At 39.2% G+C, this 14,319-nt stretch overlaps 2 protein-coding genes across 2 annotated transcripts in view; one reads left to right on the forward strand and one right to left on the reverse strand.

The window, feature by feature from the left end:
• The window catches only part of LOC124151850 (glycine receptor subunit alpha-2-like), a 323,326-nt gene that overhangs the window by 10,708 nt on the left and 298,299 nt on the right, over window positions 1-14,319 (forward strand). The gene's annotated exons all lie outside the window — the stretch shown is intronic.
• Window positions 5,464-6,354, reverse strand: LOC124151837. Its single transcript, XM_046524485.2, has one exon. The coding sequence runs from the start codon at window positions 6,352-6,354 to the stop codon at window positions 5,464-5,466; it is 891 nt and encodes a 296-aa protein (XP_046380441.2).

Here is a 14,319-nt window from a genome sequence, read left to right on the forward strand (position 1 = left end):
CTCACTGTCACTTGGTTCCAGGATTCCTCGCACATAAACATTAATTTTGACCAAAACATAAAAGCAGGCCTTATTTTTTCTCGTCAATAATGTTGGTGCTATTTATATCGGAATCATCCTCTGCTGTACATGACTTTTTCAGACTGGATAACATTTACGGACACACATCCTTGAACAAAGCAGTACAACAGATACACTTCTGATGCATATTCACTTGGAAAATAACGTTGATCGTTTTTAGCTCATCGGGTCCGAAGGACAAAGGTCAGCTTATACGATACCGTTGAGTCCGTCGTCCGTCGTCCGTCGTCCGTACGTCAACAATTTATTCAAACCATTTCTTCTCCTGAACCACAAATAGGAAATTAACAAAATTTGACTGGAAGCATCCCTTGGTGGCGGGGATTCAAAATTGTACAAATGGATGGGCTGACCCGCAAGGGGCTGAGGGGCGGGGCCAAATAGGGGTAATTTGGCTATATATTGCTTTAAACGACTTCTTCTCTGGAACTAAGATACAGATATCAACCATGTTTGGTTGGAAGCATTTTCCGGTGGTGAGAATTCAAAATTGTACAAATGGTGGGGCTGACCCCTATAGGGGCTGAGGGGCGGGTCCAAATAGGGTCAATTTGGCTATATTGCTTTAAGCGACTTCTTTTCTGGAACTTAGAGATATATATCAACCATATTTGGTTGGAAGCATTCTCCCATGGTTGGGATTCCAGCTGGAGAAATGGAGGGGCTGAACCCTACCCCCACCCCCGGGGACTAAGGGGCGGGGCTAAAAAGAGTTTATAACTTGGACACAGTTAAGACCCCCACCGTATAACCCAACCATATGTTGGTTGGTGGGTTTGTGGGTTGGTGGGTTTGCACTCAGCAATAATCCAGCTATATAACGGCGGTCTGTAAATAATCGAGTCTGGACTTGACAATCCAGTGATTGATATCATGCGCATCGATCCACACAATTGGGATCGATGACATGCATCAACCAAGTCAGCGAGCCTGACCACCCGATCCCGTTAGTCGCCTCTTACGACAAGCATAGTCACCTTTTACGGCAAGCATAGGTTGCTTGAGACCTATTCTACCCCAGATCTTCACGGGTCTATAACCATATGTACAAATGAGAGTATAATCAGGAATAATGAGAGGAATGCACATATGCTACCAGGACTGGCCCTTCTGTTCATCTGTCCGGCACTCCCAAAGGAGTTAGAACCTTGATCATAACATGAAAAACGATATTATCCCAACCCTATAATAAACAGATACATTGTATACATTTGTTTGTTATGAAGAGAATAATACCTTTAATATGATTTATCCTGGATCATAACATGGAAACGGTTCAGATCTTTATGCTATATTTGTTTCTAGAGAAGTACACGTTCATGCTGTCAGATTTGCCTTCCACCCACCTTAAATGCTGACAGTCAAAATTACGAAATATGTGCTGTATTATATACATGTACAATGCAATTGTATATTTTGTCATGATTGCGTAAATTTCCAGGTGGGCCTCTTGTTGGCAAATGGCATATAAGGAACGTCATCCCGAGACAAGGGCGTAAACTGACTATAAAAGTCCAGTTTTAACCCTTGCCGAACTAGGCTGGAATTCCCGAGTTACATTTTAGCTGGACTAATGAGTCTATGCACATAGTCCAATCCAAACAACACATCCAGTTCGAGAACAACATGGATTTCAACGTGCAGATATCGGTCGACTGCAGGATTTGCAAAGCATGTGTACCGCCAACTAATATTTTCATGTTTTTAATCAAGGTACTAAAGTGATTAGTGAGTGAGTGAGTGAGTTAAATTTCAAGTCACATCGGCAATATTTCAGCCATATCGTGACTATCAATAGTTAAATATAATACATATATTGAAACTTGTATAAAAACCTGCCAACGAAGGACAGTAAAATTACTAGATCATCACAGAAAAAGATATAAAACTAGTACGGAAGTATAAAAGAGAATAGCACTATACATAACGATACAAGATAAAAACAGGCTATAGATCGCCAGCAGCTGAAGGTAGATCACCATGCTAGGGTCCATGGGGACTTACAGTACTTTTGCTACCTGCATGGACCCCAGCTGGATTTACATCATCCCTTTAGCTGTTGGCGATTATGACAAATTTAGCCAAAGTTAAATGAACATATAAAATTCTATTAAGTGAGTGAGTGAGTTAAGATTTAAAGTCACATCGGCAATATTTCAGCCATATAGTGAAAATTCTATTAAGAACGTGGTAGAAATAAATAGACTTTGAAAGACGTGGTCTTACATACCCTCTCAGGGGGACAATAATTTTACACTACTTCAACCCCCTTCGAGAATACAGCCACTAACAATCACAGTTAACAAATTTATTTTACCAATTATAAAAACTATACTATATACAAAACATATCAATCAAAATTTTAGCAACAATTCAATTTCTTTTAAAAAGTCAATAATTAAATGAACACTGATATTAAAAAGATCCTTTAAGGATGAAACTTTGAAATATTTATCCCTTGTGATGGAAAAATCAACACAATCAAGCAGGACATGCTTGACGGTGATTCTTTCATCACAAGGGATACAAAATGGAGGATCCTCACCTTTTAAAAGATATTCGTGTGTATACCTGCTATGGCCAATACGACATCGTCGCATAATGACCTCTTCAAATCTGGACTGACAGCCCAAGTAGGTGTAACCAATATTTGGTTTAATTTCATGTAATTTATTGATACCGACTTGGGAGTCCCACTTCTTTAGCATCAGATCACAAATATAAGATCTGATTACAGGTTTATAATCAGTATATGGGATAAGAAGTGGTGTCACAGATTTGTTGAGTGCTGCTTTTGCAGCAGCATCAGCCATTGAGTTGCCTTTGATGCCCACATGACTGGGCAACCAACAAAAGACGATGTCGTATTGGCCAGTAGCAAGTTCATTAAATAATTCAATAATTTTGATTAAAAGTGGATGTTGACATGAGATGTTATGGATAGCCTGCAGGCAAGAAAGAGAATCGCAAAATAGGATAAACTTCTGATATTTTGACTGTTTACTGATATATTGTAAAGCTGTTAAAATGGCATTGGCCTCAGCTCTGAAAATAGAACTATTGTCGGGTAATCTGGAGGAGATAGTCCTGGATCCAATGACAGTGGCGCTAGCAACAGCGCCACTATCCTTGGATCCATCAGTAAATATAGATTTGTAAGTATTATATGTGTTTCTTAATTCATTATATTTTTGTTGATAAATAAGTTGATTTGTTTCCGATTTCTTTAATTTAGTTAATGTCAGATCCACCTCTGGCTTTACCAACTGCCAAGGTGGAGAAGACAAAAGCTGCGTGGGGGCTATAGCTGCAAGATTAATTTTAGCGGCAGAAATATCAGATTGAAGTCTTATTCCAAGTGGGGGGAGAACCGATGATTTTTTATTATAGAGATTTTCATAAAGGGGGTGAAAAACACAGTCATATGCTGGATTCGAGGTATTAGAGCGTAATTTAGTGACATATTGTAAGGATAATTTAATTCGGCGTTGTTTGAGGGAAGGTTCATCAGCCTCAACGTACAAACTGTCAATAGGAGAAGTTCGGAAAGATCCAAGACAGAGTCTCAGACCTTGATGGTGAATAGAGTCCAAAAGTTTAAGATTACTTTTGCAGGCTCCACCATAGATGATGGAGCCATAATCAAGTTTAGAGCGAATAAGTGCTCTGTACAGTTGAAGGAGGGTTTTCTGATCCCCTCCCCACTTGGAATTTGAAACAACTTTTAGGAGATCAAGGGCCTTCAGGCATTTATTTTTCAAATATTTTATGTGAGTTAAAAACGTTAAATGGTGGTCAAAAATAAGACCCAAGAACTTAGCCTCTTTTACAACTTTAATCGGAGTGCTATCTAAAATTAAATCAGGGTCTTTATGGGGTTTGTATTTCCTACAAAAGTGTATACAATTTGTTTTGGATTTTGAAAATTTAAAACCATTTTCTAAACACCATTTATTTATCTTATTTAGACATAATTGTAATTGTCTTTCGATAGTATGCATGTTTTTACCACGACATGATATGTTAAAATCATCAACGAATAAAGATCCATCAATGGAGTCATTTAAAACCTTAGAGAGGCTATTTATTTTAATGCTGAACAATGTGACAGACAAAATACTGCCTTGTGGGACACCCTGATCCTGATTATAATGATCAGACAGGGTAGTACCCACGCGGACTTGAAATTTTCTGTCAGATAAAAACTTGGATATAAATTGAGGCAAACGGCCTCGCAATCCAAAGTCATGTAAGTCTTTTAAAATACCGTGCTTCAATGTAGTGTCATATGCTTTTTCTAGATCGAAAAAGATAGACACTGCATGTTGCTTATTTACAATGGCAATCTTAACAAATGATTCCAGTCGAACTAAATGGTCAATGGTACTGCGATTTTTACGGAAACCACATTGGATATTTGTGATTAAGTCATTTGATTCCAAGTACCATGTTAATCTGTTATTGACCATGCGTTCCATGGTTTTGCAAACGCAGCTTGTTAATGAAATGGGTCGATAATTTGAAGGATCAGTATGATCACGTCCAGGTTTGGGTATGGGAACAATTATAGCATCGCGCCATGAAGAAGGAAATTCTCCTGACGTCCAGATTTTATCATATATCATCAAGAGGGTTTCTAAACATGATTGCGGTAAATGTTTTAAGAGTTGATAATGTATATTATCAGACCCTGTAGCAGTATCATGAGCTTGCCCAAGGGCAGTATTGAGCTCATGAATGGAAAAGGTTTCATTGTAATCTTCTCCATTATCAGAACTAAAATTTACAGGTTTCTTTTCTTGCTGCTTTTGAATTTTTTGGAATTTAGGGACCCTTTCCCAGATTTTGAACCCTTTCCTTTAATCTTCCGGATCATGTTCCATAACTTAGATATTGGCGTACGTGAAAAAATCCTCAAGTACTTTTCCTTTATTATTAGTGTCACTACTACCCCAAAGAGGGTTATGGCCATTCAAATCTCCCATGATAACACATGGCTTAGGGAGTTGGTCATATAGTGCTTGAATATCAGACAGTCGAAGAGAGTATGACGGTGGTACATACAATGAACATAATGTAAAAACAATATTTAAAGTTAAACGTACCGTACCGCAACAGCCTGAAGAGGGGTTTTGAGAGGAACAGGACTGTGAATGACGCCCTGCCTCACTATAACAGACGATCCTCCAGTTGCCTTATCCCCCGGAGGGGAAAAGCAATGGTAGGAGTCGTACTGTCGTCAATCGAACTTATCGGAGGTTTTGAGGAAAGTTTCCTGTAAACAAATAGTTGATGGTTTCAAATCTTGTATTAGTAGCTGAAGATCATTAAAATTATTCCGAAGTCCTCGACAATTCCATTGAATGAGGGTAGCAGAGCAACTCATGGGGGTTCAACTGGAGATCTTGAGCGGGAGGAAGACCCTCTCTGTTGAATTGGTGGAGATGGGGTGACTTCCATATCTAGAGGTTCAAAGGGGTTATGAACCTCCAGAGGGACTGTCAATGGTAAAGGCACCTCGCTGTGTTTCAGGGCCTTTGATTCTTTTTTCTTTTGTTGTTTTTTTCCTTTTCTTGTCATGCTTACATTATGCAGCATTTCAGTGATAGTTTCAGGTTCAGGTTCAGGTTCAGGTGCAGATCGTGGCCGAGGTTCTGTAGTTTGTGAAGCTGTTGACGAAGAAACAGTGGTCTTGTCAGCATTAACTGGAAATAAAATGGTCTGTTCGTCTGAGACCCAGTTAATAGCCGTTTGGCATGAAGCATCAACTTTGAGTGGAGACGAGGAGACTGCAGCAGAGTAATTCAGCCTAGAAGAGGAAGTAGGTGACTCTTGGTCTAAAAGCTTTTTAGCATCTGTGAAGGAAATGTCATTATTGTATTTGATTTTTAGAATTTTTGTTGGTCTCACATAACAGGGGCACGATTTAAATGAGGACATGTGAGCACTGTTGCAATTTGCACATTTGATGGCATCTGTGCAGTCTGTGCTGTCATGAGAGTGGCTGCAGCGGGAGCAAACAGGTGAGTTGCGACAAGATTTAGCACCATGTCCAAATTGTTGGCATTTGAAACACCGGAGTGGATTTGGTATATATACATCCACCCCGATGTTGAAATACCCTGCTTTGATAGATGATGGAAGCTTTGCGAGAGCAAACGTGAAAAGATATGTATTTGTTTTTACGAAGGAGTCACCATCTTTCCTTGTGAATCTCTTCACAGAAGTCACACCCTGATTTTTCAGTTCTGTTGCAATCTCCTCCTCAGACATGTCGGAAAGGCATTTTGCACCATCACGTACAATACCTCGACATGAATTCAGAGTCTTGTGCACTGAGACAACAATCTCAGTATTTGCAAAGTGATGAGCTTGAAGTAGATTTAAAGACTGTTGTCTCCGTGCACATTCCACCAGCAAGGAGCCGGAACAGGAGACGAGTAACATTGGTCACATTTCCACAGATACCTTCTATGGATTTGGAAACTACAAAGGGGTTGATTTTGAGGGGTACACCATCAACTCCTTCTACAACAAGAAAACGGGGCCAAGAATCAACAATATGTGCAGACTCTTCATCAGAAGAAGTTGCATTATTTGTGTCAATATGACGTCTTTTTGTTTTTGATCGAGAACCAGTGGACATGGGGGTAGCCATAATGAAAGAAAGATATTCGACACCCCTGCTCCCCACCCGCCATGGAGTGTCAACAAGGACAGTGTTGTAGTGGTAACTGACTACAAACACCAGGGTTACAAGGGTGCTATACTCCAGCAAAAAGGGCACAGGTAGCTAAAATTGTCAAACAGGGTAAAAGTCAGGCTGGTTCCGCCCAAGACAGTTACCTGAAGACCAATAGAAGCTGGAGGTCAATAATGCCAGATTGGCCCATGAGCCACCGCCTTCTGGCATAGGACTCTAGGCAAAGTTATTTACAACATGACTTTTATTATAATATTACATGTTGAAGATACAGTTATAACAATGAATTGGAAGTGCAACTTATCCATGCACAGGGCATGGCGTGACCAGCTGATTGATAGAACCGGGCCAATTCTACCACCCGTCTAGGTGAAGTAAGGGTCAAAGTGGTGTGTTGGGCAAAAGGAACACTGTTCCTGGCTCCAGTGCCCTCAACCACCAGACTCCGGTCCTCCACCGACACAGGGGCGCAACCCACGGCAAACGGGCTGCCCACTTTGGTCGCCTCTTACGACCAGCAATGGGGTGCTGTGGAATTATTCTGCCCCGGTTCCACACGGGGGAAGAGCGATTAGCGTTACCCAGCACTCACCACGAGGAGGTTGCTCTTCATGAGTGCCTAAAGTGATTAGATGTACTTCAAGGGGTAAGACCCGTTTTATTGCAATAAAGATCTTGATATCCGACCAAATCGTGTTTACTGGGCGCCGACATTTTATTTGAAGCAAATGCAAGTGATATGAGAGATGGAATCTGATTGGTCCATAGGAGGGACATAGAAGGGACAAAACTCGTAATAGCCACTGGAAATTTCAGCCTCGTTCGGCAAGGGTGGAAGCTGGACTTTTATAGTCAGTTAACCCCTTTTGGTTCGGGGAAGATGTATAGTGATGATGATGATAATGAAGTAGTATAGGTAATGGGGGTTCTGCCGCAACTCCACTGGAGCCATATTTATATACCTATACCACCACTACAGGGGGAATTTTTTATACCAAAACGCCAATGCGATTTAACGATCGTCATAAGATTAAACTAAATTGGAATGAAAATATTCTCTATTATATTTATTCATATGTAAACCATTATTTTTAACAAAGTGATATTCAACATTTTTACTAAGCTCTTCGTTCATTTTACTAGGAGACCAGACTATATACTCTTCTTGGTAATTGGAAAGAAACAATTGATGACCGTATTTGGTTGATTTGACATCACTGATATAATATATACCTTGTGGTAATTCTCTCCATTTGATAATTTTGTCTCTGAGCATAAATGCTTTGATAGCTTTTTCGAGTTCTTCCTTTGTTTGTTTGTAATTCTCCATTATTATACACTTACGTAAGCATTCGTTTAAATGAATGTACGATTTTTTATGCGGTGCTATCCAACGATAGGAAGCAATCTATTTTTAATCTCCAACAAGTTCTTTGGTTTTTGCACGGAATAATTGACGCGCTTGTTAACTCCCCTGTTCTATGAACTTTTTTTTTCTCGTCTTCGCTAATATCACTGGCCTTACGAGAATTTGATCGAATCTCCTGCTTCATTGCGTTGTATTTGGTGAGTTCTGACAAAACTAAACGAAACTCCTCCTCGGATATCTTACAATCAGCCATTGCTGTTGAAATATGGTCCTCATATATGGTCCTCCGAATATGCTGTTCAACTTTGCTTCGGCGAGTATCCGAATATTATCATGTTTTAAAGCTTTCTTTTGCAACTTACGAGAAATGAATTTTGTTGCTATTCCTGCAAGTCCTGAGACTCCAGCCGCTATTTGCATGCCAAGTACGATAGGCGCGGCGATTATAGTTGATAATAAACCAACACCGGCTACACCGAGTCCCATGCCAGCTATTACAAGTGCAGTGTCAACTCCGTCGAGAGCATTCACGGCTCTTCGATACTTTTTATACAATCCAAGTCTCAGCTCCCACTCCTTCTCTATTCAATGTTTTATGTCACTTATTTGATGTAATCGAAATCCATTAACAGTATCCATCTTTTCATCGAGCGCTGGATATAAACCCATAGTGTATATTATTATATCATATAATAGTCTTTCATTGGTCTTGCTTCAATGTTTTGAGAGTATACATCAAACTTATTAAATGTATATTATACGGCATGAATATCTTAGTAAGAGAAATGCTGTCACTTTTAATAATTTGGACCCCCTCAAGGGTTGCAACGGGTGATACTCCCATATAAATAATACTGCAACGTTGACGTTGGTGTTTCTTTAGCCATTTAATTGATAGACCTGGTAATATTTCGAAGGCATCTTCTGGTGCATCTCCGAACAAGACTTCAATAATAAGCGTAGAAAGATCAGGTATTGCACTCAAGTTATCTTTAATATCATTGAATTCAGTAACCAAATTTAAACTAACATTTTTTTATGCCGGACAACTAAATAACATATGACCTGGGTTTTCTGGCCGGGGGAGAGACTAACACACTTTTTCGTTTTGATGGGATATAAGCCCCGAGTACGATCCCACTATTTATTATCATAGTTAAATTATGTGCCTTACCCGTCATCACATGCAGTGGGTTAATGACAATATTCAGTAGCCACTCGCTGTTTGCTTCGACCATAGTCCATTAAGTATCATCATTGCAAGTAAGATTACATGAAGTGTTTTTATTGAGTCTACTAACGTCGACATCGCTTAAATCTCCTAGATTACCTGTGAATGTAACTTCTTTCCGCTTGTATACATTATCTTGTAAGTGTAAAGCATATAACTTACCATCGGTACCGGGTTTACCGAATCCTTCTGTGTCTCCGGGATCGGAAAGCGCAATTGTATTACATTGTCTGAGTGTTCCAGGGCCTGATGAATCAACCATTATTTATAATATGGAGTGTTACACTCAAGTATCCTATATGTACAGGTTGATGTTTAACATCTAATACAGAAATTTTGAGGTCTGAAATAATACCACGCTTTAGTTTTTTATATTGTAATGATGAGAAAGATTCCGTTCTTCCGCTATTATATTTTTCATCTTTGACTGAAATAGCTCTCAGTAGAGTTGAAGGACTTTTGAGTTGAATATTAACCGTTGTACTGATTTGATCAAGATGGATGCACAACTCTTTATAGGGAACTAAATTGGGCAATTTAAATCCCTGCACCGTTGTGTTGGGTTGTATTGTCATTTTAGTTGGTAATCCAAGTGTATCTACTGCTAAGTACGGGTGAAGTTCTATTTATTCTTCTCCAGCACTTAAACTCACTATCCCATTCGACTCATTTTGTGTGAGACTCGCTCCCAAAGGCTTAAAAATTTCATCATTGAGTGAGGATACGCTGTAATACCCATCAGATATAGTGTGGCTTTTGTTTAAAGTTCTTAACTCATTATTTCCTCTTGCAGTATTTATATTGGTCCATCGCGGGTAATACGTTACATCGCATAGGGCGACTTCAAGTTGTCAATTCGAGTTATCGATAGTATGAAGCAGTTCAATAGACTGACCATTTGTTATTCCTGGAAGTGTAACATATACATATTAAATATACAAAGATACTATATCATAACTTAAATATGAAATCAACTTACATTACTAATCAGTCGATTTTAGTAAGTGCCTCTGGTGCTATTTTTTTGGTTAAATTCCCTGATATCTTTGAAAAATACAGGGTCACGGCAACTAGCGATAAAATGGTGGACGATTGGTTTCACAATCTGAGGCAATTTTGGCAGAATCAGTTAAACTTTGCCATATGGTGTGCAACAACAGGATGTGGTGTATCTCTTTATGCCCCAGGATTTGAACTAAATAAGTCTGTTTTATCATTTCACATGTACTATCAGATTAGACGTATACTTAAAGAAATTAGTGCCCCATTACCGCAGGATCGAGCATGGAATGCATCAAATAATCCGTGCTATAGGTGGGCATTCGAACGTATTTGTCAGGAATTTAATGTTTCTACGAGTAAAGATTGGCGTCAGAGTGGAATTAACCATGCTCCAGGTATTCCATACGCTGGTGGACACTCTGTTATGGAGTCAGCGATGATTTACTGAAAAGAGGTCGGCTTCTTCTGAGCTTTGCTTTCTCAAGTAACGAGTGGAGAGACGATCGTATGAACTTTAAGGGTGGTGTTGCTTACACCTTCCAAAAGGTTGAGCAACCACCTGGAAATTGCTTGGAATGAATTTCTTAATGATAAAATAGAAAATAAATTTAATAACCCAGGAGTTGTAAGAGTTAATGAATCAATAAGAACTTATGTATGTGCAATTCTTGGTGCACAATCGCAAACACGAACGGGAATCATCGGTTCTGGGACGGCGCTTGATGCGCAAAAACAGTTTGTCGCAAACGTAGAGGATGCTATTAATTCACCAGTTGACATACGATCTTCTATAAAACATTATCAAGATGTATAACAGTACGCTCAATCCAAAGTAGACTACGTTTATGCGCTGGGACTATACATGTAATATGGAACTTAAGATCGGTCAAGTGATCGGTTATAATAATAAAATTGTTATTGCTTCCGATCAGCAAAAAACAGGTATAAATTCAGATATTAACACCAAATTAATAACGCAAACAAACACAGGCGAAACGGGAATAGTCAAGACACAGATATCTACTAACGCACAACCACAAGTGCCACCACATATTGCAGCTAAAAATCAACAACATATCGATGAAAAAAACAGCACTTATAGTAGGGGGAGTTGCGGCTTGTTTACTCATGATTTGGTTAAATAGTCTTTAGCGAACTGATTTGGTTAAATAGTCTTTAGCGGATACGTACAACAGCCCAGCAATTGCTACGATCAGTGCCCACAAATTTTGACTTAGCCAAGTGGTGGTCTTTGCTAATAAATTCAAGAGCCAGGAAACTATACTCCCTATTATACCTGGAAGTGCAGACGCGGCATTCCCAGCGAGCTTTCCCAGTGCTGAACCTAATGCTTTTAAATGCTTTTTTATTCACTCTTTTACACCATTTGTATCAGTAGGCGGTGTGCCACCTCCTGTACCACCTGTACCACCTGTACCACCGGTTAACGAGAGAGTCAAAGTCGATATAATAAATCCCAACGCGGTTAAAATACTGGCAATGGTTAAACAACTGAACAATGTTTTAATTTTATCCGGCAGTGTAGTATCATCGTTGACGACTCGAATTCGACTGATTTGTGAACGAAGTGCCTTTCTATTACCGATCTTTCGTCTTCTAAGTTACGCAATCTTTCTGCAACACGGCGTCTACTGTATTCATCGCCTGCCTGTTCAAGTTTTGTTTTCTCATAAACTATATGCTTGTCAAGTTCGGATACCTTGGCTATATTATTGATGAGTTCTCCCCACATTGTTTGCATTGCCTTGTCAAGACCTCGTAATTCCCTAATACTGAACTCCGAGGATGGTACACTGGCCGTGGAATTATCGTAGTAGGTATCCAAGATTTCTCCGAGTCCATCCGAGGCCAGCTTCGAGCTTTCTTCCAAATTATCTATAATTACCGAGTTCATCACGCACATTCCGAAGATCCTTAGAAGTCTCCGGGGAAAGTTTTGCTCATGAGTAATGTACAAAACTTATTCATTACGAACAATATTGATGCCATGTTTACTGGCTATCGTAGACAAGGCTAGGGGCTGCTAGCAAGGAATGCTAGCGTATCAACAGTGGGATGAGATTAAAAAAAACCTCCCTTCTATAAAACGAAGCCCAGAAGTTAACGCGGTTGCGAAAGATCTGTCTCTCGGGGATGTATCGATGTGTGAATACCTCACCACGACGTACGCGCTATGGCTCGACATGCGAACCATGGAAGATGACCAACTACACGGCAGTGGACAGAGAATAGAAAATGCCAGCCAGGTTGTCACTTTACAAATAACGAAGCTCCGGGAATCGGCTGGTAAATTAAACATATATTTGTACATGATTATGGACGTGCAACTTAATATACAGAATGGAAGATTCGTGTAAGCAATCAATTAATAATCTTTTACCTAAAGAACCGCACTGCGCTATCATCTGCGGGCAAACGGGTTGTGGAAAAAGAGCTTTTATTCCAGATGTTTTAGAAGGTTATTATCGGGACGTTTTCAATCATATTATTATTCTGTGTCCAACTATAAGAGTTAATAAAACATACCTATCGAGAGATTGGGTACTGAATGATCCTAGGGTGTACAAAGTTGATCCATGCGATCGTTTACAAGACTGTTTACGAGTATGTCACAAAAAAAACAAAGGAGAATCAAGGCTTTTCATAATAGACGACTGCAGTGCGAGTAAAGAACTAACCAAAAAAGGAAAATATGCTTTCATATTTAGCTTTCCCTGGTCGACATACTCAGCATAGCGTTTGGGTACTTACTCAAAAATACAACTCTGTCCTGAAAGATCTCAGAGAGCAGACCAAATGGGTTGCCTTGTTTCATTGCAAAGACCGAGATTCATTTGAGGAATGTCTCCGCGAAAATGATGTTATTTATACCAAGCTCGAACGAGATAAAGTCAGAAAACTATTAGCTTCAACGAAGCATTGTAAACTCGTATTAAAAAACGATCAACCAGCTGCTTATGCAATGGCTTAGCAAAATGATAGCAAAAAATAGCAAAAGTAGCAAAATTATAGCAAATATAGCAACTGCTGAGCAAAAATTATAGCAAAAATAGCAAAAATATAGCAAAAATAGCAAAATTATAGCAAATATAGCAACTGCTAAGCAAAAAATAGAGCAAAAATAGAAAAATTATAGCAAAAAAATAGCAAAAATAGCAAAATTATAGCAAAAATAGCAAAAGTATAGCAAAAAATAGCAAATATAGCAAAAATAGCAAAAAATACGATAAATTGAACATTAGCGGTTATTATTATGTAATAATGTGGCTTGAAATCCTCATTCTTTCGCAACAGTTTATTATTACTGGTTGAATTGGATATACCATATTATATTATGTTAGACTTAAATATCTCCTTAGGTATTACATTATGGAATGCGACGTTCTCATCAAACAAATGCTCAAAGAACCTGATCAACATACAGAAGAACATGTAGATAAACGGCTCGCGGCTTTGGTAGCCATTGGAAAATGTTCCCAATATTTTGGGGAAATTTATACCATCCCAAAAATTGATAACATGAACGATGAAGAAACAAAAATACTGTACGCGCGTTACAAGTCTAGACTGGGAGCTACCATGACTAAAACAATAGGGTCGGCTATGTTACAACTATACACAGTCGTAGCTAGTACGTTTCTTCCTATCCCGGCAGAACATCGCATGTATTTATGCGAATCTCTCGAGAAAGACCCATTCATCGAACACGCTATAAGCGCAGTGAGCTGTGAGTTTTATCATAGAGACGGAATGTTCTTAGCTCCACTCACCACAGCTTTAATAATGGCTAGGTATTGTCAATTTAAACATACGTGCCCACTTAATAATAATGGAGACTCAAGTGACACAGAATGTGGAGACGCAACAACAAGTGAACAAGGAAATAACCCCGATTGCACAATCACAACAGAT

The sequence above is a fragment of the Haliotis rufescens genome, unplaced genomic scaffold (assembly GCF_023055435.1).
Source record: "Haliotis rufescens isolate VD_foot unplaced genomic scaffold, xgHalRufe1.0.p SCAF_7, whole genome shotgun sequence".
In the NCBI taxonomy this organism is placed as follows: Eukaryota; Metazoa; Mollusca; class Gastropoda; order Lepetellida; family Haliotidae; genus Haliotis; species Haliotis rufescens.

Bases quoted from the DNA above. Each gene is read 5' to 3' on its own strand.
- LOC124151837 (XM_046524485.2), bottom strand. From the start codon at position 6,354: ATGTCTGAGGAGGAGATTGCAACAGAACTGAAAAATCAGGGTGTGACT.